Raw genomic sequence first — 22,091 nt, forward strand, 5'->3', positions numbered from 1 at the left:
TTGGTTCACACTTACATGGGTGGATATTTGTATTTATGCAAGTGATGGAGAAAGAGAGGTGTTCATCTCCAAATACAAAACAAGCAGGTATGTACGACATGAACAGAATATGGGAGCTCACCCACAACTTTTCCCTGCATTCTCATGTTATTGACAATACCAGTCAGCTGTCCTACATCAGCATTTCTTCACAGGCAGCATTCAAAATGCTCCTTTTGCACCATTACAGAAACTCTGTGATTGGAAAACCATCCCCTCCCCGGTTTTGTGTGTAATTTCAAAATTATTGTATTCAATGTAATGAGCAGCACTGAAGGAGGGAGACTGGAGAAAGCTCAGCACAGTGAAAGATTTCAAATTAAAAGGCTGTAACAGCGAAATGTTCCAAAACCGGACGGATAGTGAGGACGTCCATACGCCCAACAGACTCTCTTAACTCGCGCTGAATATGGGGCACCGCACCTTTAGCCCATCTTCCAGCTGGAAACGCGAGAGTGATAGAGTGGAGGTGTTGAAGTAGTTTCTGAAATACGAGCCTCTAAACCCGGTGTCCCCGCGTGGATGAAAGGTCTCCTCTGCGGGCCGGGAGTGCTTCGAGGGGAGCGAGCGAGGCGGGCGGTGCCTTCCCCTCGGAGCGGGCGGCGGGAGGGCGGTGGCAGCGGGGCGGGAAGGGGAGGCCGGGGCGGAGGAGCGGCCCGGGCCCGGGCGGGCCGGCCGGTGGCGGCGGCGGGCGCTGCCTCTCACACTCGGCGAGCGGCGGCGGCAGAGGCGGTCGCGGCAGCCGCCGCTCCAGCGGGAGGGCGGGCTGGAGCCCTCTCACCGCGCCGCCGCCGCCATGGAGACACAGCCCGGCGGGCGAGGACGACTGCTGGACTCGGAGCGGAGACGGGCGGGTGAGTGGCGGAGTCGCACCTGCCGCGGCCGGTGGTCGCGGCGGGGCTCCCGCGCAGGCCGCGGGGCTGCACTTGTTGCGGGCGGCCGCCGCTGAGCCGCGTCCCGGCAGCGGCGGGGCTGGGGGGCGAATTCGAGTGCCCGGCACGGGCTGCCCCCTACAGCGGGGGCCTGTGCCCTGGCACCATCCCGCTCAGCGCCGGGTCTCCTCTCCTCCCCTCCCGGGGCTGGGGGTCAGCTTGTGACCCTGCGGGGAGCGCTCCTGCCGCGGGGCATCACGCTGCTGGGGCAGCCCCGGGGAGTTCACATATCCCTTCGGTGGAGGTCCCCACCGCCCTCTCGCTACACATGGGGAGGAAGACGCAAAGAGATCGTGGCCGTAGGCTTTACGTTTGAGCTCCAAAGCACGTTGTGCTGCCTCAGTTGTGGGGCCCAGCGGGCTGTAGACACACTGGTTAGGGCTTGATGCCCCACCATCCCTGTATCCTAGGGATAGCGCGGCTGGGGATAGTCTGGAAGCATGCCCAGGTACCTGTACTGTCCTTCAGGCAGTGACACCGAGACAGCATCAGGCAAAGAGAGCTGACTCCTTAGAAGGACCATTAGAGAGCCACCTGAAAAGCAAGTTAGATTTGTAGGCTTCCTGAAATTGAGTTGCTTCTGTCACGATACTCATCATGATACTTGTCATGATACTCATAATTTTGAGTAAACTTTGCTTATAGTGTCATATCAGAATCAAGGAGAAAGACTTTTTTTCTGACTTCGCGACCCTACTGCCAGAGGTGTGCTATGTTTGTTAGTTGGGTTGCTTCTCCTAAGTTCATGGAGCTGCAAGTGTGATCCATGGCGTCTGCTATTCAGCTTGCGCCTTCAGCCCATCTCTGCTGGAGAGAGAGGAAAGTGCTTTCCAGCCCATCCTACATGCTGCTGCCATGGCATCATGTCAGGAATGGCAACAAGCCTTTGCTCCTTCTCTGTCTCCAGATGAGCAAAAGAAGGTTGCATGCTCCTGTTAAGGTTGTTCTTTCCTGAGTCTTCGTTCTCCTCCCTTCTTGCTCTCCCAGTTGTTATTCTCCAACTTCTTGTCTCATGTATCTCCCTTGGCCTCTAGTCCAACTGTTGCAAAACTGTAAAGCTAATTCTTCATACAGTGGTGTCAGGAGCACAGTACTAAAACCAAAGTAGCAATATTACAAATAAAAAACAAAAAAGTGAAAATTGAATGTGGTAATTTTTTTCATATATCCAGTTATTAATTCAAAAATTTTTTTTAATCTCTTCTGTAGTCTAAGGACTTTTTCCAGAACTTTGTATTGTGGGCACACCAAATGGTGAAAGTCATGTGACATGAACTTAAAGGAAAAAAATCCAGGCCTATTTTCAAAATATTGATTAGTCCCCTTTGGGGAACCTGGTTAAAAGGAAGACAAAGTAATAATCAGTGAACTCTTGGCCAGTTCAAAGCTCAAAAAACCCTTGTGGGTCAAGTCAATTTGCTGTGTTTACCTTTAATAGAAAAACCTCGGTTTCCTTGGGACAGGCACTTGGAAGGATTTGACCCAGCTGGTAACATTAGCCTTTAGACCTCAGTGACCAGCATGACAGCTGCTTGTGCCTGGCGTTGATGAGGTGCTAAAGCTGATGATTTTATGAAGCATCTCTCTCCCATGCTTGACAGTGGAAACTGGAGGTTGCTGTTAGAGTCTGTCTGAGGAATTTGAACAGGGACATATGGCAATTAATAATTGCAGTGCTTTGCACTGATGTTTATTTTGAAAAGCAATGGGTCTCTGCATTTCAATTATTATTTTTGGTTCTGTTTAGCAGCTATTTAACTCTGATAAACACGTTGCGTATGTCTCTTTCACAATGTTTATATTTCAGCTTTCTCACCAAACCAACTGTTCACAGCACTTGCTTTTCCCTCTTACCAGAAGATCTGCTATTTGCTTTGTCTCAGTCCCCTCGCAGCTATTGCTAAATTGAGCTGTTTTCCTTTTTCTCCAGTTACTCAATGGTTAAAAAAAAAAAAAAAGTAACTGTTTTGAAGTTCAGCTATCATGCTCTGAAAGTATAAGGAGAAACAACTGTCAGAGTAATTCAGCAACAGTTTTATGTCGAGTGGTCCCTTTCTGTCACTCAGGGAACAATAGTGGATAGTGACTCTAGTAAATCCAGGCACTGCAAGCCCTTGTCATCTCAATGATTGTATGTAATGATGTGTGAGCTCTAATATAGAGCCTGTACTGCTGAAGCTGCTTACAGCAGCTACCAAATTGAACACATCAAGTACTCCACAGGGCATATGTTGCTTGAGGTTTTGTTGTGGCTGCCAGCCACAAAAGCAGGCAAAACTCTGTGCTAAAGGCAAGATCAATTACAATTTGAAGACTTCATTTTCCTCATCCGTTGGAAAATATGTTCCTCCTACTGCATTTGCCTTGGTAAATAGGGTTGGCAAAGAGTCTGATGAACAAAAATAGCGTATTTTCAGTTCCTGAATCCAATAAGAATGGATTGAGCTGGTGTTGTCAAGTACCTAAATAAAGGGTGTAGAACATATAAGCCAATTAGTTTATATTGGCTATTTATTAATGAGATTTGAAATTGTTTGTCCATCCTTGGCCTGAGAGACTCTGCCTGTACAAATTGTATCTTCTTGGGAAATGTATTTTTGGGGGGGTTTAGTATAAAAACCTAATTTCATCTGCTACTGAAAACTTTTAGCCCAGAAGTATGGGGGATAGAGCTTTCTCTAGTAATAATTTTAGTAGTGGATTTGTATTATAAAACACGACATTTTAGGAATATTAGAATAGTCTTTCTTTGGGCTTTTATTAGAAAGTGAACAGAGAGGAAAAATAAGTGGAAGAAGAAAGACATCGAAGGGAGGAGAAATATGTAAGTTTACAGAATTGTAGTTAACTGGGAAAGAAAACCAAACAAACAAGGAAAAAAATACTGAGTTACTTAAAATTAATTGTAGAAATCTGAATTTTAAAATTTTCTTCATTTTACAAGCCATGTAAATGCAGTCATTTCACTCTTTAGAAAAGAGCAAAGGGGTCTGGGGGCTAAAACACCCAAGACAACAAACTAAGGCAATTTTTGAAGTTGTTAGGCGTGCCTAATTTTGAAGCAGATTCTTGCTACCACTAATATCGAGCACAAAGCATCTGCTGAATTCACTGTATTCAGGACTGATATCCCAAGTGATACATAATGAATATAGAAAATGGGTATTTTCTCAGTTCTAAAGTTCTTGATTTTTTATTCCTGAACTTTTATTGGCTCATGTTAGTTGTGTTCAAGGATTGCTTCTATAGGAATGCTCTCTCCTGTTTATCAAACATACATGCATTAACTGAGCATAACACTTCAGTAAGATAGCTGACATTAATGAAGATTTCAGCATATGTGACAATTCCCCGCAGAAATTTACTTGTTCACTTAAACAGCTGTAAGAGCCCAGGCCTTAAAAGGTTCACACTTTAATCATTAGCTTACTTATTGTCTCAAATTTTGCCTAAATACATAGTTTTTTTCTTCACTTTAAAGTCATTTAAAGTTTTCAGAAGTTGTAACTTTTAATTTATTTGAATTTGCAATTTTCCACTTATATTTTCATTACTCTTTGGCTACAGCTAATACTCATGGTGCTTGTTCCCTCCTTTAGATTTTCTTCTGTGTTTCTATTCCTCAAATTAATTTTGCAGAGATTATGTTAATTTTTTGACTGTGCTATATTTGTTTGTTGGTTTTCCTTATGGCTCTCACTAGCTGTATGCGTGATCCTGGCCAAATTGCAAAATATTTGAGCCTCTGTTAACTTATCTCTTAAGCAGATTTAAGAAATCCTTTATTTGTTGCAACTCTAAAATGTGTGAGATTCTAAAGCAGAAAATACAATTGTTAATAGAAGACAAGGAAGCCTATATAAAAAAAGGTATTCCTTACTTAAAGGTAAAATACTAAGAATACTGTATTGTATGTCCTCAGTCAGAATGGGTTGATTAAATTATCAAATGAATAGTGGAATGGTTGGGGTGAGAGGTTGTTTTCATGTCTCGTGTTTCTAGCTTAAAGGGATTCAACATTATGACTTTGTCATCTGTATGGTGGTCCTTCAAAATGACATGTCAGTCTCTTGTCACATATTTCATCCATCTATGAGAAACACTCAGGAACACAAACCAAGGCCCCTTTTTTTTTCAAGGCCTATTTTTACCTTGGGGCTTCTTTTGTTTTCTGCTGAGACTTTCACTTTATGTAGACACATCAGTCCAGATATGTCACGGTACTCAACTTGTCTCTGATTTGACATTAGAATAACGTAAAGTTGAGCTGCTTGTCACAAATTGGGTTTGAAGCATCATTTCTAACCAGATTTACTCACTGGAGTGAAGCTGTTTGGTTGAACCTCAGGGCAGGCATACCCCAGTGCCTGGCACTGGGGCTAGGCTCTGAAAGCAAGGTTGAAACAGACTTTAAATCACATTCTGGTGGCCATGGGCTCTGTGCTGACACCCCTGATGGCTAGGTCCCAGCAAGCAGCGGTGTGTATGTTCAATGTTTGGTATAAATTAGGCTTCTTCTGTTGCTAATTAAGAGAATGAGGACCTCGTGAAGATGACTGAGCCTGGCTTTGCATATGTAGATACATGACACCTGATCTGTCCCTCTGGGAGTACTCTGTGAATGAGTGGTGAACAGAGTGTGCAGGCAGGTGTGTTCACTAAAGCACAGAGTGGTCCTGCCTCATCAGATGCTTTTTGGAAGATTACAAACAACCTTTCATTCTTATATGATAATGATGATGATGTCTCTCATGTGGAGTCACAAACATTACTGCTGGTAATAAGCTCCTGAGTGTAATGGTTAGAGCTGCATGATGGGAATCCGTCATCTGACTTTATCATTCTACTAGAATTCTAGAGCAAGGATTTTGAGACAAGTGGCTTTGAGTTATTCCATTTCAGTCATCTTGATTACACGAGTAGAAGTACAGTGAAGGTAAGAGATTTACATTGGACTGGTATTAGTGAAGCAGATCGTAATCCGATCTACAGGAATTTGGTGAGAAGAAACCCAAGACAGAGCTACAATGTCAAATCTTCTAACTTGTGCACGGGGCTTTAACTGCTATTAAATATTCCCATGTGCCCTCTGGAGCACTTTGTGAGGAGGGAAGGCAAAGAAGCTGTTAAACATAGCTCTTAATATGTAACAGTGAAATCTGCAACAACTCTGTGCAGAGAAGACATGGGAAACGTGAATCCAGCAGATGCCGTTCCATCAGTCCTAGGCAAGTGAAGAATGCAGACAGCAGAAGAGATTGTAAACTTTCCACTATTTCATTTTGGAGGGGTGGGATTAGGAGCCCTGCTAATGGAGACCATGGGCATATTAGGGTGTAGTATTATGTTAGAATTACTTGAGGTCTGTTTGTTTTACACAGCAAACTGCCTTGTGGAAATGCTGCACGGCTCAGAAACCGTAGTTCCAGCCATGCCAGTGCATTAAACAGCATGTAGGGGTGTCCCTGAGCACCAGGACAGAATTGCCCATATTGTTGAATACTTAAAATGGTTGATGGCATCAGTTTTGGATGGGCCCATCTAGCTCTCTCCCATGTCATTCCTGGGTATGTTTTACCATGGGCCAGGGACTTGTTTTGCCATGGTTCAGGGATTGTTCCCAGCAGGCCACTCACCAGTATGTTTTGGAAGGCAAGAGGTTTTAATGGTACAGGTGCAGACTGTTTCATGGCAGTTGGCCTTGGTCCCAGACAGTTCTCTTGGGAATATTTGTTTATTACCATAGCTGTCAGTGCTGTACCTCTTAACGTGATGCTGTGCCACAGCTGATCAGTGTGCCAAAGAAACACAAGCACAGAGCAGTGCTGATGTAGCTACATTGCTTGTGTGATTCAGAGCTGTAATATAGCCATGTTTCTTACCCAAAGAAACAGTGTTTTCATATACTGTACTCAAAAACTGCAAGCTGCACTAGCAGCTACTTACTGGTATTCCCTGGGATGTTTCCCTCTCTTGGGTATTTTCTCTGTATCACAAATCAGCAATGAGCAGTGCACGTACATCTCAGAGGATTGCTCAGGATCTTTTGTGCTCCTGATGCTATTACCCTCTCTGATAGCACATAGTTGTCATCCTTCAATGGCACTAATGGGAATCGAGGTCCCACCTTTATCTCAAGCTTCTACATTCCTATTTTAGTGTCTTTTGACATCTTCACAGCTCCTCTTTGCTGGTGGACTGTTCATTGAGGACAAATTCTTTGCCGACTGGTGTGTTTTTTGACTGATCAATGAGCCTTCCTTTTCACTACCTCACACTGTTTCAATACCCTTTTTGATAATTTTTATTTTTCTCATTATGTGCCTATAAAAGGAATAGTCCTCTATTTGTTCAGTTTCTGTCCCGAATGTCTCTTTCCTTTTATTTGTAATCTAACATCTCTCAGAGGAAATAGCTTGCTGCAAGACCATATAATTAACCTGGAACCTCTGAGCCCCAGTATGGCCCCCATCTGTCACCATTAAAGACCAGGAGTATTTTACTCTTAAGTTATCCTAATGGGAAATTCCTCTTCCAAGGGAACTGATAGAAGCTGATACTTGGGATGTTTAGGCAGGAATGCAAAGAACAGGAAGGAACAAAGTAGTTTGATGTCCAGAGAGCCTATATGCCCCAGGTTTTAGACATGTGACAAAGGGTCCTACATTAGGAATGCTGGTTTTGTAGCTTTCTTCACTAGACACAGCTAGGGAGACACACTTCAGACCTCTCCTTTTATTGACAATAGAGGTAGCTTAGTGAGGGTGCAGTCCTCATTTTGGTGTCTGAGGTTGACGTATGCCTTTGAGCTTAATTATCCTTTTTTTTTAATTATGTGTATGTCAGTTATGCAACAAACATGAATTAAATATTAGGTTGAACAATATTAGAATTACAAAAAAAACCCCAATTCTAAAGCCTATTAAAATGTGTCTGTGCAATTAGTCTCCAAGCACACTATTGTCTCCTCCTTTCTCACTCCCCATCTTTTTATTTTTCCTCTTGTCTCATTTTTCAAGTCCTTCATATAAGGACTGCTTCTCCCTCAGTTCAGGACTCATTAGTTCTCCATGTCCTATAATGTGCCTGCAGCACTTTGGGATAATAAAATAACAGTGTGAAGTAATAGAATGCTGCTACTACTTGCAGTAAGCAAAAGGCAAAATGTTGTCTCACTTCTATCTGAAATACAAGCAGTGCAGGCTGATTTTGAATTAGCTGCCAACTGCTGAACACAGATACATTGAAGGACAGCCCCAGGCTGTTTTGAAACAGAAGTGCAGAGTAAATGAATCCTTGCTTGGGATGCTTGAAGGCAGCTGGATGCATATTGCTTGCCTCTAGGCTTATGAGGAGTGACATGTTACACAGTTTTCACACCCTTCCAAATATACATGGTGCCAAATGACAGACGTGACTTGCTACTGAAAATACTATGCAGTTTTATGGCCTGCATAGCACCTTAGCCAGCTCCTGGGATCACTTCCCCTTGGTCCCTGCCCAGCGCTGGACCAGTGATGTGTGTACGTTGCCCAGCAGTGGAAGAAGCAGGTCTCCTTCTCTGCTCATGTTGATGTGTTAAAAAGATAATTATTTGTTGGTAGAATTGACTTGTTAAGGACTGGGACTTGACATGCTTCAGTGATCTCCAACCTAGGGGAAGGTTAGCAAAGCTTGAGGAAAGGGATTTACTGCTGATAGTGGGCACAAAGAATGCAAAATTTGTGGACCACAAGGACATTTGGCAGAACTCCCAAGATAAGGAAGAAACTAACAAAGCCAGCTCAGCAACTGTGAAGAAATGAGATTGTGACCAGCGACTCACAGCCCACTGAGTCAAGAAACCCACCTACTCAAGAGAAAAACTGAGCATGTGGGCTAATTAGCATGAGATGTGAGAGAATCATTAACCAATAGAAGGTAGAATACTAATCAATAAGAGAACTCTGTGACTTCTTTGTTTACTACAATGTATAAACGGTGTAAAGTTTTGATGACTGGGGAGCCAGCCCATTGCGGGTTACCACCAGCTGCTACTTTGTGCAAATGAGAAGAAATGGAAATACTTTGTCTTCGTGTGTAAATTGGTGCTGTGCACCAGGCAGCGAGCCTACATTTGGGACAACAATGTTATTACTGCCTCTGCCTTTCTCAGCTACACCAGAGTCCTGGAGGCTATCGGTTGAGGGATAGCACTTTATTCACGGAGAAGGTGCTGTGTAACAGGTATTCATGGGTGACTGATAGTGGCTACTAATGGCCTAATCCTGTGGTCTCTGCCAGTGTGGCAATGTTTGCTTGCTCCCTGGCATTATCAAAGTGGCTGGGGGTACAGGATTAGCAAAGGAGAGTGAGTGAGGGAGAGTTGCAAGCCCCCATCAGCAACTCTCTCCCCAGCATTGCCCATATCTTTTCTGAAAGTTAGGATTACCTCATGGTACTTGATGGTATTAGTGGATCTTTTTTCTTGAGTATTGTGGAAAATTCAGATTGTGTCATCTTTCACTGATGCAGCAGGCTTGGCAAAAAGATTTGGTCTCATGGTCTTTCTCACTCAAACCAGCAGTCTTGGCATCTGATCTGCAGAATACTGAGTGCTAAGCACAGAGCTGTGAAATATGGGGATGACTATAATTGCTTTGTTTCTTCTGCAGAGATGTGTCCATATTAAAATCAAAAACAGATACTATAGCTATGTGGGATTGATTGTCCTTTATTCTCTTGGGTGCCTGAGAGCCTAGAGCATGAAGGTACCCTGAGAATATGCTTAGATAGTATCCACTTCCACACAAATATCTTAGAAGTCAAGGCTCATATGGTTTCTTTAGCTTAAAGAAATGTTGCAAACTTGCTGCAACTATTATATAAAAACAAGCATTTAGGTTTGAATCCAAGAACTGTGTTACAGCTCCCCGAGCACTTTAACTGTTATTTTCAGGGCACCGCAGGGCATAAGTGTGAAATGTTAATTGTGGCAGAGTGCTCTGGAGAGTGGGGTCCGTTTTGAGGACACAGCAACTGGGAGGGTGGAGGCAGTGTGACTGTGAACTCCAAGCCGAAACACCCAGAAGTCATAGGTAGGGTCTCAGAAGTGGAGTTTTTTTATTAATTTTTTTTTAAGATTCAGTGATGGTGTATTTTATTTACCTTTAGTGTTTCTGAATCTTCAGGACATAAATGGGCTATGTCTTAATCAGCCCAGAATGGGGTTTTCAGGAGATTGGGGTTAGTGCAGCTGAAAAATTAATTGCACTATTGCTCAAAATACTTAACTGCTCTAACTTTATCATAGGTAATCCAGTATGCACTGAACTAGAACCAATGGTTGTATAGTTTTATTGAGAGATGTCTTGAGGAGGAAAATGGTTTCCTAAAGCAAAAAGCTTTGTCACCTAAATGTTTGTATTTTAGCACTCTTTTTTTTTCTCTTCCCTGCCATTTGTGACCAAAGAACTATAAAAATTCTGCTCTTCAAATTGAGTTCTCTTAAAAAAAAATGAAAAAAAATCTGCAAAGCAGCATTTAGAGATCGTAAAGTGAGAAAGGTGAGGAACTGAGTCAAAGTCTAGTAAGACTTCTAGTCCTGACCTGTGTCTGAAGCAGACTATTTTTTCCTTGTAGAGAGCCTTCTGAGCTTTAATTTTAACACCTAAAGTTAGGTAGCATGAATGCCCTAGATAAAACCCTAGTTGCTCTACTCACTTTGCTTACATGTCAAAATTCATGTGAGATGCCAGTTTTTCTGAATCAGTGTTCATAACTTGTTCCAGTTATTCTCTCAGCACAAAAATAATGCTAAATGGGCATTAAAATGTTTTAATATACAGTGTCTGTTACGTTTGGTAATTTTTTCATGATCTCTTTTCAGTGTAATAAATTCTAACTAAAATCATTGTCTTGCAGGTCTGAGTACAGCCGTATGTCCTCTACCAGCAGTGAGTATAACTTTGATTATTTTTTTTTAAACAGATTCTTGTATTTTCTGTGTTTCTACTTGCTTCATATTTATTAACATCAACCTGATGTTATCAATGGAGTTCACCTTGACGCAGTAAAGCCCCCATTCCTCCTCTTCTTGGATATATGTCTAGAAACAGCATAGAAAATTAAATTGATTAAATATTTATGACCAAAATATAAGCCGTGGGTAAAGTCATATTGAAGCTCACAAGTATGCAAGGCAAAATGAGAATAAAACCTGTAGACACTGTGTAGCCAGTATGAATGGGCCCTTCATCCAAAGGAGTTTGCAGTGATGAATGTCATTAGAGCTGAGGAATACAGGAATAATTGAATTATTGTAAGCTGATACCAGTGAAGCACTTCAGAGCAAGTTTTTCTTTGATTTCAAAGATGGTAGATGCTCTAATAAGTGTCCCAGTCTTTCTAGGTATTTATAATAGCCAATTGAATTTCAAGTTACCCAACTGATAAAAGATGAATTCTGATGTCTGGATTATTTTTTATTTATTTTTCATCAATGCAAAATGACGATTTTTTTTTTTTTTTTGGAAGAACAAGGAACACTTTTTCAGTCCTCTTTCTACTCACTCCAGCCACTTCCTTAGTTGCAGGAACATATTGCATCCTCAGCACTTTGAAACTCAATAATGCTTATTCATGCATGGCTACTAGTATCTCTCTCTTGTCAAAGTGCAAAGTGGTGCCTGTCTCCCCTGGTTCACACATAGACATGAGCTTTATTTATGCCAAGCAAGCACATCAAAAATTCATAGATGACAAATTGTGTTTTGTAATCTGGATCTTTAGGAACCATGAAAATCGGAGGGGAAGAAAGCTGTCAGTTTTTTGTCATTCACACATTCTGACTGAAGCGTGGAGAGGGTTATTTTCTATCTCCCATGGTCTTCAGTGAAGGACTTTTATTGATTGCAACAGGAGCTGGATCAGACAGTTTTTGTAATGTCTGGCTCATGAGCTGATGTGACTAGCAGGGAACTTGCTGTCTTTCCTCCATCTGCTCAGTGTGTGTGTGTGTGAGAGAGAGAAAAAGAGAATTTAGTGCAGCTTTTTCCTAAATTCTGTTATTTAAATAGATTTCTGGATTCACATTGTCAGACATAATTTTTGAAATGACTGGGAGGCAAAATCCAGGCAATCAACTTCTCATGATAGTAAAAGCATATTGGATTTGACTGGTTACACCAGATGTATGCCCCATCACTTCCTCAGCTCACAATTCCAGGTGATGGGTTGGGGAATATGCTGCCAACTTCCTCGTCTTTTTGGGCGGTGACTCAATTGTTTGCCTAGTAGAGGCAGGTAAGTTCAGAAGACAGCTTTTAAGTAAAGTGTTTCTCATCTAAAAATTTGGTTTGGATCCCTTACCAACTTTGCATGACTGCTGCACATTTACAAATAAAGGTAACAAATTAGATTTGTAAGTCTTTGTTTTTATTAAATGAGCTGTTCTAAGGGGAATTTTTTTGTTGTGTGGCAGCTACTGTTTGTCATGTTAACTGTGGGCACCTTAGTGTCTTGCTGGCCACGCTGTCCAGTGTACATGGGGATTGCAGATGTATTTCAACACGAGTAATTTGTCAGTACAAGAAGATATTATCATTCCAGCAAAGACACACAAGTTCAGGAGACAGGACAGTCTCCTTCTTTCTCTTTTCTGCTTCCAATGCAAATTATACTGATACAGCTTCAAAAGTAGTATTATTTAACTCTGCATTTGGAGGGGTTTGTGGGGTTAGTTTGTTCAGACAGTGCAAGAGTAACAGAAACAGTTATATAAAAGAATTTCAGTAAAATAGAAATACTTTAATGTCAGAGGCTGGTAGTCAGTGGGTACATAATGTATTTGAAGAAGAGATTATTGGGGAAGAGAGGTTGGGAATGAAAGGTGATTTGGACCTTTTAATTTCTTTGGGGAAAAGATTAAACAAATGATATAATTCTCACTACAGAAAGCAGTCTAATCAGTGATGATGTTAGGCCCTAATCATAACACAGACTGTTGAAAATTAGGAAGCAAAGAATCTCAGTTATCTATAGCTCCTTCATCTGAAGCTCCTGTTCCAATGAAGTGGAGTTTATCTAAACCAGAAGTATTATAAGCTAATTTGGTTTTGTGGGGGTCTTTCTAGATGAACTCCACTGGACAACAGTTTTCCACAGACATGCCAAGAAAGGGTTAAGAGATTTAGCAGGTGAATTAACTACAGCTGCCTATGTCACTGCAGCTGAGCAAACTGCAGGACTTTGCACCAATGCAAAGGTGTACAGTAACCCTACACCCCTCTAAATCAGAAGTAGAATCTCATTGACTGCTATACAGCAGTGGAGGAATCATTCTGTATATGTGTTTATTTTTAGTACTTTTTTTCCCTAAGCATATGGCAGCAGTTATCAAGTATTACTTCAGCAGTTCAAAGCCCTGCCTGGTGGGTTAGTTGGACCTTGGGTCTATGCAACATCTCACTTTTCTTTTTTGCCTTTGTGTACCAGCTTCAAATAATCAAAAAATCCTTTTTTACTGTCAGCATTCATCTAGCATTTGTGGTTTTGTACAGCACGTAATTTGGGAAAGAGTATCAAAGTTTCTAGAATGTGGGTATTTCTGCAAGAAAATGCAGCAGCTATCTGCTGTGTGGACTCTGGCTGTTGTCAAGGTGACTGTGCCACTTTGCCTTTTCTTATTGAGTAGAGCAAAAAGGCCAGGCAAACCTGTCCACTGGATGCTGCATTTTGAAGTATTACAGCTTTCAAAGGTTCAGCAGTATGATTTCAGTGAAGAAAAATGCTGATTATTTTTTTCTGAATTCTGGTGTATATAGTCATTTTTCCCTTTGTTCTTTAGGGGGAAGTGTGCTTTGTCTTCTTAAGATGTTTTGCATATTGGTGTGCTCTTCATTAATCTAGGAAATGTATTAACCTTCTTTTTGCTCATATTTTTAATTACCTTTTCAATTATGGTTTTCATTTACCATTAGGGATCCCTAATTTTGTGTGAGGGAGAATTGTGCTAGGGGCTTTATATCCACAGAAGAGACCTTTACCCGAAGTACTTAATACCAAAATATAAAGACCATAGGTGGCATATGGATACAGACAGTTGAAATCACAAAGAAATAATTAATTAGTGTTGGCTGGCACAATAAGCAACAGTCTCTGTACATCATCATTTTAATTATCTTCTGATTGCTTTGAGCTATGTGTTTCAGGGATGATTTCCGACCAGGGAGGAGGAGTTTTGATGGGGGCTGCTTATTACCTCCTCTTCATAATCTTTGCCTTTATGATAATAGCTCTTCAGAAAGACCCAAACCAGAAGTGGACATTTTGAAGAAAGACTTTTGTGATTTGTAACATTCACAAAGGATGAGAGGAAATGGCCTCAAATTGCACCAGGGGAAGTTTTATGTTAGATATTAGGAAAATTTCTTCACTGAACTGCGGTCAGGCATTGGAACAGGCTGCTCAGGGAAGTGGTGGGGTCACCATCCCTGGAAGTATTCAAAAGACATGTGGATGTGGCACTTAGGGATATGATTTAGTGGTGAACATGGCAGTGCTGGGTTAATGATTGGACACGATGATCTTAGAGATATTTTCCAATCTTAATGATTCTATGATTTTAAATATTCCATACCTAGTCAGCTCTGGAGCCATACAACCAGATTATCTTAGAAATAATTGTGTAATTGAGGGTTTTGCTTTTATTTGGTTCTTTTTTTAGCTAGGCAGTGAGGTAGCTGCCCGGATAGACATTTGTACTGATCCAGCTAAGTTGGTAAATGAAACATAAAATTGGTCCCTTGTGGAAGAGTTTAGAACATTTGAGATAGCAAAACCCTGTAGCACACATTAGTTCGTGTTTTGCTTCTCAATGAGGTAAAGGGCTCACTCACCTGCTTTGCAGTTGGAAAGCTGGTAATTCACCTTCCCCTGCTCCTCTGCCTTTCTTTTAGCAGCTAGGAAACAGCTGAGTCCTTCTGGGGTGTTTTTAGGTTGTTCATACTCTCCAGTGGTAAACCTGAGAGCTGGGATATTAAAATTTTATTTCCATGTTGCACGTACCCATGTTTCTAACCCATGGAATTTCACCCACTTTCTGGTTCTAAAAATTAAGCACAAGAAAGTTTGTTTTGGCAGATTTAAGATATGTGGGTTACTGAGAATATCTCTTTTTAATAAATTTTCTGTTTGATATTCTGTTCCTATGCTAGTATAAATTCAGATCTCTGGTTTTTGATTTGGTCAATGTTTGGTCAACATTGTGTCAGTGTCATCTGCATCAGCTCCCTGGGCTGTGACCCTATGGGAAGTCCACACTATAGCAGCCTCCTGCCAGAACCTGCAGACCTTTGGAGAGAGGAACCCACACTGGAGCAGGTTTGCTGGCCACACTGCAGTAGTGGGTTCCCGAAGGATTGCACCCCATGAAAAGGGACCCACGTTGGAGCAGTTCATGAAGAACTGCAGCCTGTGGGAAGGACTCATGTTGGAGAAGTTCATGGAGGACTGTCTCCTGTGGGAGGGACCCCACACTGGAGCAGGGGAAGGATCCTCTCCCTGAGGCGGAAGCAGTGGCAGAAATAACGTGTTGAACTGACCATAACCGCCATTCCCCGTCTCTCTGTGCCACTGGAGGAGAGGAGGTAGAGAATGGGGAATAAAGTTAAGCCCAGGAGGGAGGGAGGACTTGGGCAAAGGTGTTTTTAAGATTTATTTCTCATTATCCTACTTTGATTTAGATTGGTAATAAATTCAACTAATTTCCCAAAATCAAGACTGTTTTGCTCATGACAGTAATTGATGACTGATCTCTCCCTATCCTTAACTCATAAAACTTTCATTATATTTTCTCTCCTCTGCCCAGCTGAGGAGGGGAGTGACAGAGTGGCTTTGGTGGGTACCCAGTGTCCAGCCAGGGTGAAACCACCACAAGATGCCTTGTAACAACAGCATACAGAGAAATGGCTTCCTGTTACTTCTGTATAATTTCAAAATCTGTCTGTCTTCAATGAACTGTTAAAGATGATGAAAACGAACCAGAAGCAGGAAGAGGAGTGGGTTTGATTTGGGCTTTGAAAAGTCTGTCACAAATCTTGAATATCATAATATAGTTGCCTACTTTAATTTAGATTTGTTCTAACTGATTCTGACCCAGGCACTGGTGGACTGGGTATTTTCTAAGTCTGTTTCTTCAAACAATGTAATTTAATGAGTGTAAGGATGTAATTATGTTCTTTTATTGCTATGCAAAGATATACTGTAGTCTGTATTGTTTCTTATTTCCATAGAGAACTGGGATGCTTTTACAATGGCTGGCAATGAGCTGTATTAAATACAATTGTAAAAACAATTTACAGTGGGCTTGACAGCATTAATCTGTATTTCCAGAAGGTGTTATTATAAAAGAAAGACTAATTAAAGTATGAGGAAAAATGCAAGAGGAAATTGGACCCAAATCATGTAGAGTCAGCCTGCAGCATCTATCAATGTTGCAAATTCAGGTGTTCTATATAGTAGTGAAATCTGAAGTGTCAGCTCCTGTGGAAAATACATATGTAAAATAAATTACATCTTCTGCATATCTCGCCTGGCCTGTGTTATACTGCTAGGTGTAAAGAGCAGTGGTGCTTCCCACCATGTCTGGGTGAAGAAGGAAAATGTAATTGTTACATGCCACTTAGCAGTCTTTGGCTGTGCAAAACGTATTTATGTAGCTGGTTGTCATCAAGTTCCACCATGATGAAGGACCAAATGCTTGCATACAGGATAGAAGAGTATGGTACTGAATCACAGAAAGTTAAGGCTGGAAGGCTCCTTTGGAGGTCAGGCACAATCATGTGTAAGGACATGCAAAAAAGAATGTGTAATTTGGAATCAAACCTAGATTTGACTTTTATATGCCAAGTGTGTGGCAATGAGCACAACATACCATTCTCCTTGAAAAGACTGAAGTTCCTGTTCAAATCTGTACAGCTTGGAGTAACCCATGTATCTCTAGTTTTATAATTCAGAGTTTTCCTCTTTGGGATCATATAGCATGCACCAAGCTATGTGTCCCATGATTAAATTATTTCCTACTGGCTTAGTGCTAACTTGGGATTTCTGTAGCAGGGGTGTAAGCGTATCCTAAACAGTTACTGGACCAGAGCTATCAAAACATTGTTTTCAGTTGTTTCATATAGTCTTTTCTGTCCGTATACAGTCAGGATTTTTTTTCCTGTCATATAGATACAGCAAATGAAAACTGGACTAGTTATTAAAAAAGAATAATGTGTATGGATGACAATCTGAATGTCTTTCTAGCTCCTTTTTTAAGCACACCGTCATAATCAAAACCATATAACCAAACACATCCTCTTTTTTTTATTACCAAATATAATTCAGAAGCATAGGAAGTCTTTGATTGACTGAGCTATCAAGTGCCATACAGTTCTAGTAAAAACTTAGAGGAAATATTTCAGAGAAAGTTAAATTGGATTATTTGGTGATGTGGGTTAAATTTCCCTCTGTGGAAGTGTTACTGCTGCTGTCACAGAAAACCACAAGGAGCTAGGCAGCCATTTAGTGGGTGTTTTACCCTGAGAAATGGGTTACAGGAAATCCAAGTTCAGCTGGTACAGTGATGAGAATGATCTGGAAATCATTGTGATGTCTGTCTGAATTGTTAAAGCCCAAAGAGGGAAGCTAAAACAATAAGTCTGTCCCATGGCAGCTTCTGACTCAGAGGCACTAGTTGGGGTAGAACAGGAAAAGCCATCTGAGTCACTGAGTCAAATAACAAAACACTTGTGAAGGCTGAAGCTATTAAGACAGTTTCTGCTAAATGTGCACTGTTTTGACAATGCCAACAATTAGTTTCCTCATTTTATGGCCATAGTGCATTATCATGGTGTATTTCCTTTAATGTGAACTTTTAAAAATAAATAAATATTTATTTATGCAAGCTCACTGGGGAGCTGAGACATTTGGTAATTGGTGCATGCCGCATTCTAGAGCAGTAGATGTCTTCTGCCTGCCTCATTTTTGTTGGTACAACATATTTGTTAATTAGTAGTTTAGAAAAAAAATTGTATCTGTGATTTCTGAAAGGTTCATGAAATATTTACCAGGTGACTCCTGGCTTCCATCATATGGGACCAGGATGAAGCACCAAAAAAAAGCATGCTTTCTGTTCCTGCTTCCCTTATCCATCAGATGGTACAGGGTAGATCTTTTGAGCCACACACTGCTGTCAGCTGAAAAGACTGAGATTCAAGCTAATTTTCCACTACTGTCAAGTCCTAATGAGTCCTTTGCTGTAATGCTAATATTGTTTGTTGTCTACAGAGACACAAACGTGGCAATGCTTGACCATGTCTCAGTGGCTTCTGCCTGCTCTCTGGCTTTTCTCTGTCACCTCTTTCTGATACCAAGAACATTTGTGCAAAAGTGCAAACTCATTAAAAGAAGAGGCCTGAAAATTAACATTTATAGCCAAAACAGTTTTCTGACTGCCACCAGAAGACACAATCCTTAATACTTCTTGTCTGAGGGCTTCTTTTCAGTATGTTCAGCAAGCTCTTTCAACTTGCATCTAGACCTGACATGTGGGAAGCACTGGAAACACTTAGCTGGGAATAGGGGGAAGAGTGCCAGCAGTAAAGTCTTAAATTGTTTTAAACCCATCATAAAATCACACTCTCAGTTAACTAGAGTACATTGTGTGCGGTATGGAGCTCATTGTTCGACCAAATTTGTTAGCTGCTCAAGCATACAGTGTTTCTTGGGGTTTTTTTAAGGCAATGTTCTTTGTGCCCTTTTATAAAAAACACATTTTTGAGAATCTCAGCTTTACATAGGAGTCAAATTTTAAGAGAACACAATGCCTGTAATGACAAGACTTTTAAAAGTATGGTGTTGGATGCAGTTTGTACAGATTTTGATTTACTGGTGCTTACTGATGGGAGTTTTACTGAATTACTACACATTGCAACACTGTACAGAATTTGGTATTTATACCGAAGATCGGTATCTGGGTTCTTTCCAAGTACAATCTTTCCATATCTTCCTTTAGGAAGATTTATGATTGGGAAGGACGTATTTCTATGCAAAACTTTACTCTTCTAAAATGGAAATCTGCAGCCATTTGGAATACTGCTTTCTCTGTTTCAATTTCATGCCCTCTTCCCTTCCCTCCCCACTCTGAAAAAGCAAGATTATTTTTTTTTGGTTGAATTCTACATACAATATGAAATAACAATAAAACAAATTAATGTCATAGTTGAGCATTTATAATTAACGCACCTTCCCTATATCTCTCCACTGGACTGAATTTAGCAGCAATATAGGCTGTTACATGAAGTCCCGCATCTTACCCTGATGGCCCAGGCGCATTCGTGCCAGCATCACCAAACTCACTGGGTCAAATCCTCTGAGCAGCAGCTCACCGTTGTGCTTCAGTTCCCCACTCTGGGCTTTCTGATTACTGTTTCTTCTTGTGCATTTCTGAAAGACACAGAATGGCAAGTGCCAGCTGTTTTCCATAGATCAGGAATATTCTTCAGGATATCAAAATAAGTTTACCATGCTGTTTCTGTTGTGGTATTGAGTCTCCTGTGAGAATTAATCTTGTGTGATGAAGACATTTAGACCCTAGATAGGCAAATGGATGTAGATTGTGGCTTTTGAGTGAAGACAGCTGAAACAGTCAAGACAGTTTGAGAATGCCAAATCATGTGAATCTGTTTTGCAGCATGTGCAGATTGAGACACCCAGACAACTCTCAAATTGTGGCAAACTGTGTGGAAGGGAGGAGAGAAAATTACAGCAGCTTACATCCAGGAATATATCTGTAAAGGTGTATGAGTACACCAGCATTTTGGGGTTCTTGCTTTTCAGCAAGTTAGCAGCTTAATCTGTGGTTGAGGAGAGTATTGAAGGCTTCAAGTGCCCTCCAGAGGATAAGTAGATGATAAGGTTGTTGGCTTTTTAAATTGGAATTCTGATTATTTCTAACACTGCTGTTGCCAATGTAACATAAGGTGCCAGCAGCATATTTTGAGAGAGGAGGACAGCAGGTAGTAAGAATAAAGGAGCTCACAGAGAAGCTCGTAGCACTGGCAGAAAAATCTTTCTCTCTGGTGGTGTTTGTGAGGAATTGCCAAGCAGTTTATTCCTTGTAACCATGGTGTGAAAGGACCCACTGTAGGTTCCTAAGGTTGTCTGCCTGAAGATCCAATACACTGTCTTCTCAGAGCTGGAAGTCTTTTTTTTTTACTGGGTGCTTAATACACAGTAAGCACAGCCTCTGCTTTGATATGCCTACAGGCTCCATAAAGCCTAGGTAAACTACATGGACACACCACCAAGGAGAAGGCTGAGGGCCAGGGACATGGGATTACGCAGCCAGAAACACAGTATGACGTTCTCATCCCTTTCCTTTTACCCTGTTTCTCTGAAGGGAAACATGATGTGAACGTGTCATCTTTCTTCACAGAGACACTAAATTTTCATAGGTTTCATTGGAACTAAATGAAAGGCCGTGGGACAAATTTTTGTCTCCACGGAGAAAAAAGACTGAGTTCGAGTTACCTCTTTTCCTGCCCTCCAGCTGGACAGGGAACACACACATCCCTTTATACCAAGTATGAACTGTTTCTTGGCTGCCAGGTAGTTTGGGGATAAGTGAGAAAACTGTGAATCAAGAGATGAGGGAAATGGGGACTGAGGACATATCTGTGACCTAAGGAGTGTCTCTGAGTCTTTACCTTACTATGAACAGTAAGCTGCCTGACTAAAGGAGCCAAAGAAGTTGGTTTTGGAGGATGTGATGGAAGATATGATAATCACATAGTTCAAGAGTTTTTTCTTCCGTAACACTTATCACAAAAACACTTCTCATTTGACAAAGACTACAGCAAGATAAGATACTAGAACAAGAATGATTTTCAAAATATGCACATAGGCACAATTTACCCTCCATTTTAGTTGGACAGATGAGGCATCCAAGATGGAAGGGTGTACAGTAGAGAGTGATGGGCCTTATCTGAAGGTTTGATTCTGTCTTTCACCTTGGGCTACAAAGGTAACCAAGTACAGCCAGCCTCCTGCTGGAGGGATATCCTTCAGGTACCTAACTCTCCCTGGGATGACTCTGTGCCACAATAATTGTGATTCCTATAAAGAAGCCATATGGCTCTGAAAAGGGCCAAAACAGTGATCTTGGCACCATAGACTGTATGACTGCAAATGGGAGAGTGAGCATCAGAGTGCTTTTGCACGATCCATGTAGGACATGTAGCTACACAAGTGCCCAGGCCAACAGAAGGGAATGAGCAGGAATGCATGGAGAGGTGAAGAATGTGAGATGAAGTGAGATAACCCCTTTCAACAGCAACTTAGGTTGGTCATGCAGTCACCCTTAGGCAGGTCAGGGGAAGGTAATATGTGGAGGAGGGATGATAATTCACTGGAGCTGTAGCATACTGAGGAGTTTCAGCAGTAACTGCACCATCTACATTGCCTTTGCTTGATCATGCAGGGCCTCTGTGAACATTAAGTATCAGTTTTTGATAAGATTCATTCCCTCAAGGTTGGTTGCAGATTGTACACTAAGGGCAATGATGCCTCTTAAGACTATTCATATTAATATACCGGAGAAGGCTTTTTATCTCCATCAGACAGATAATGGCCTTAATTTTTGAGCTTTATTTTTGCAATGTTGTTGTTGTTGTTGTTGTAGTAGTACAGCAACTGGAGGAGTAGATTGACCATTTTGCTATGCTTGTTTGTATGCTGGGCTGTTATGCACTGTCTATACTACCTTAGTACAGATGGAGGAGTGACCATCCTGACACCAGCATAGAACGCTCAACTGCAGCTCCTCAGGAAAATGCTGCTCTAAAGGGAGTGTGAAAAAGGTTCCTCCTCTTGGCTCTTTGCTGTGCAGAATATCCTCTTTCTTCTTGCTTCTGAACATCCTTCATGAGTTTGAGGTGGTGTGCAAAGCAGGGCATGCTGAGAAGCACATTATCCAGCAGCCTTGCATTTGTCAGATGCTATTAAACAGCAGGGAAAGAGAATGGAAGAGCTGGTGAGTCTGTCACATCCTGCTTGTTCAAAAAATTATTGATGCTGCATAATTCATCTAAGCATGAC

The 22,091-nt window shown here is 41.4% G+C and overlaps 1 protein-coding gene across 1 annotated transcript in view; it reads left to right on the forward strand.

Annotated features, from left to right (window-relative positions):
* The first annotated feature begins 854 nt into the window (after positions 1–854).
* Positions 855–22,091, forward strand: part of FAM124A (family with sequence similarity 124 member A) — a 39,246-nt gene continuing 18,009 nt past the window's right edge. The window contains exons 1-2 of the mRNA XM_018071503.2: positions 855–893; positions 10,875–10,906. Coding sequence (XP_017926992.1) covers positions 10,891–10,906 — 16 coding nt within the window. The 5' untranslated portion in view covers positions 855–893; positions 10,875–10,890. The remainder of the gene's footprint in view (positions 894–10,874; positions 10,907–22,091) is intronic.

Source organism: Manacus vitellinus, unplaced genomic scaffold, assembly GCF_001715985.3.
Source record: "Manacus vitellinus isolate BGI_N305 unplaced genomic scaffold, ASM171598v3 scaffold_2_pilon, whole genome shotgun sequence".
In the NCBI taxonomy this organism is placed as follows: Eukaryota; Metazoa; Chordata; class Aves; order Passeriformes; family Pipridae; genus Manacus; species Manacus vitellinus.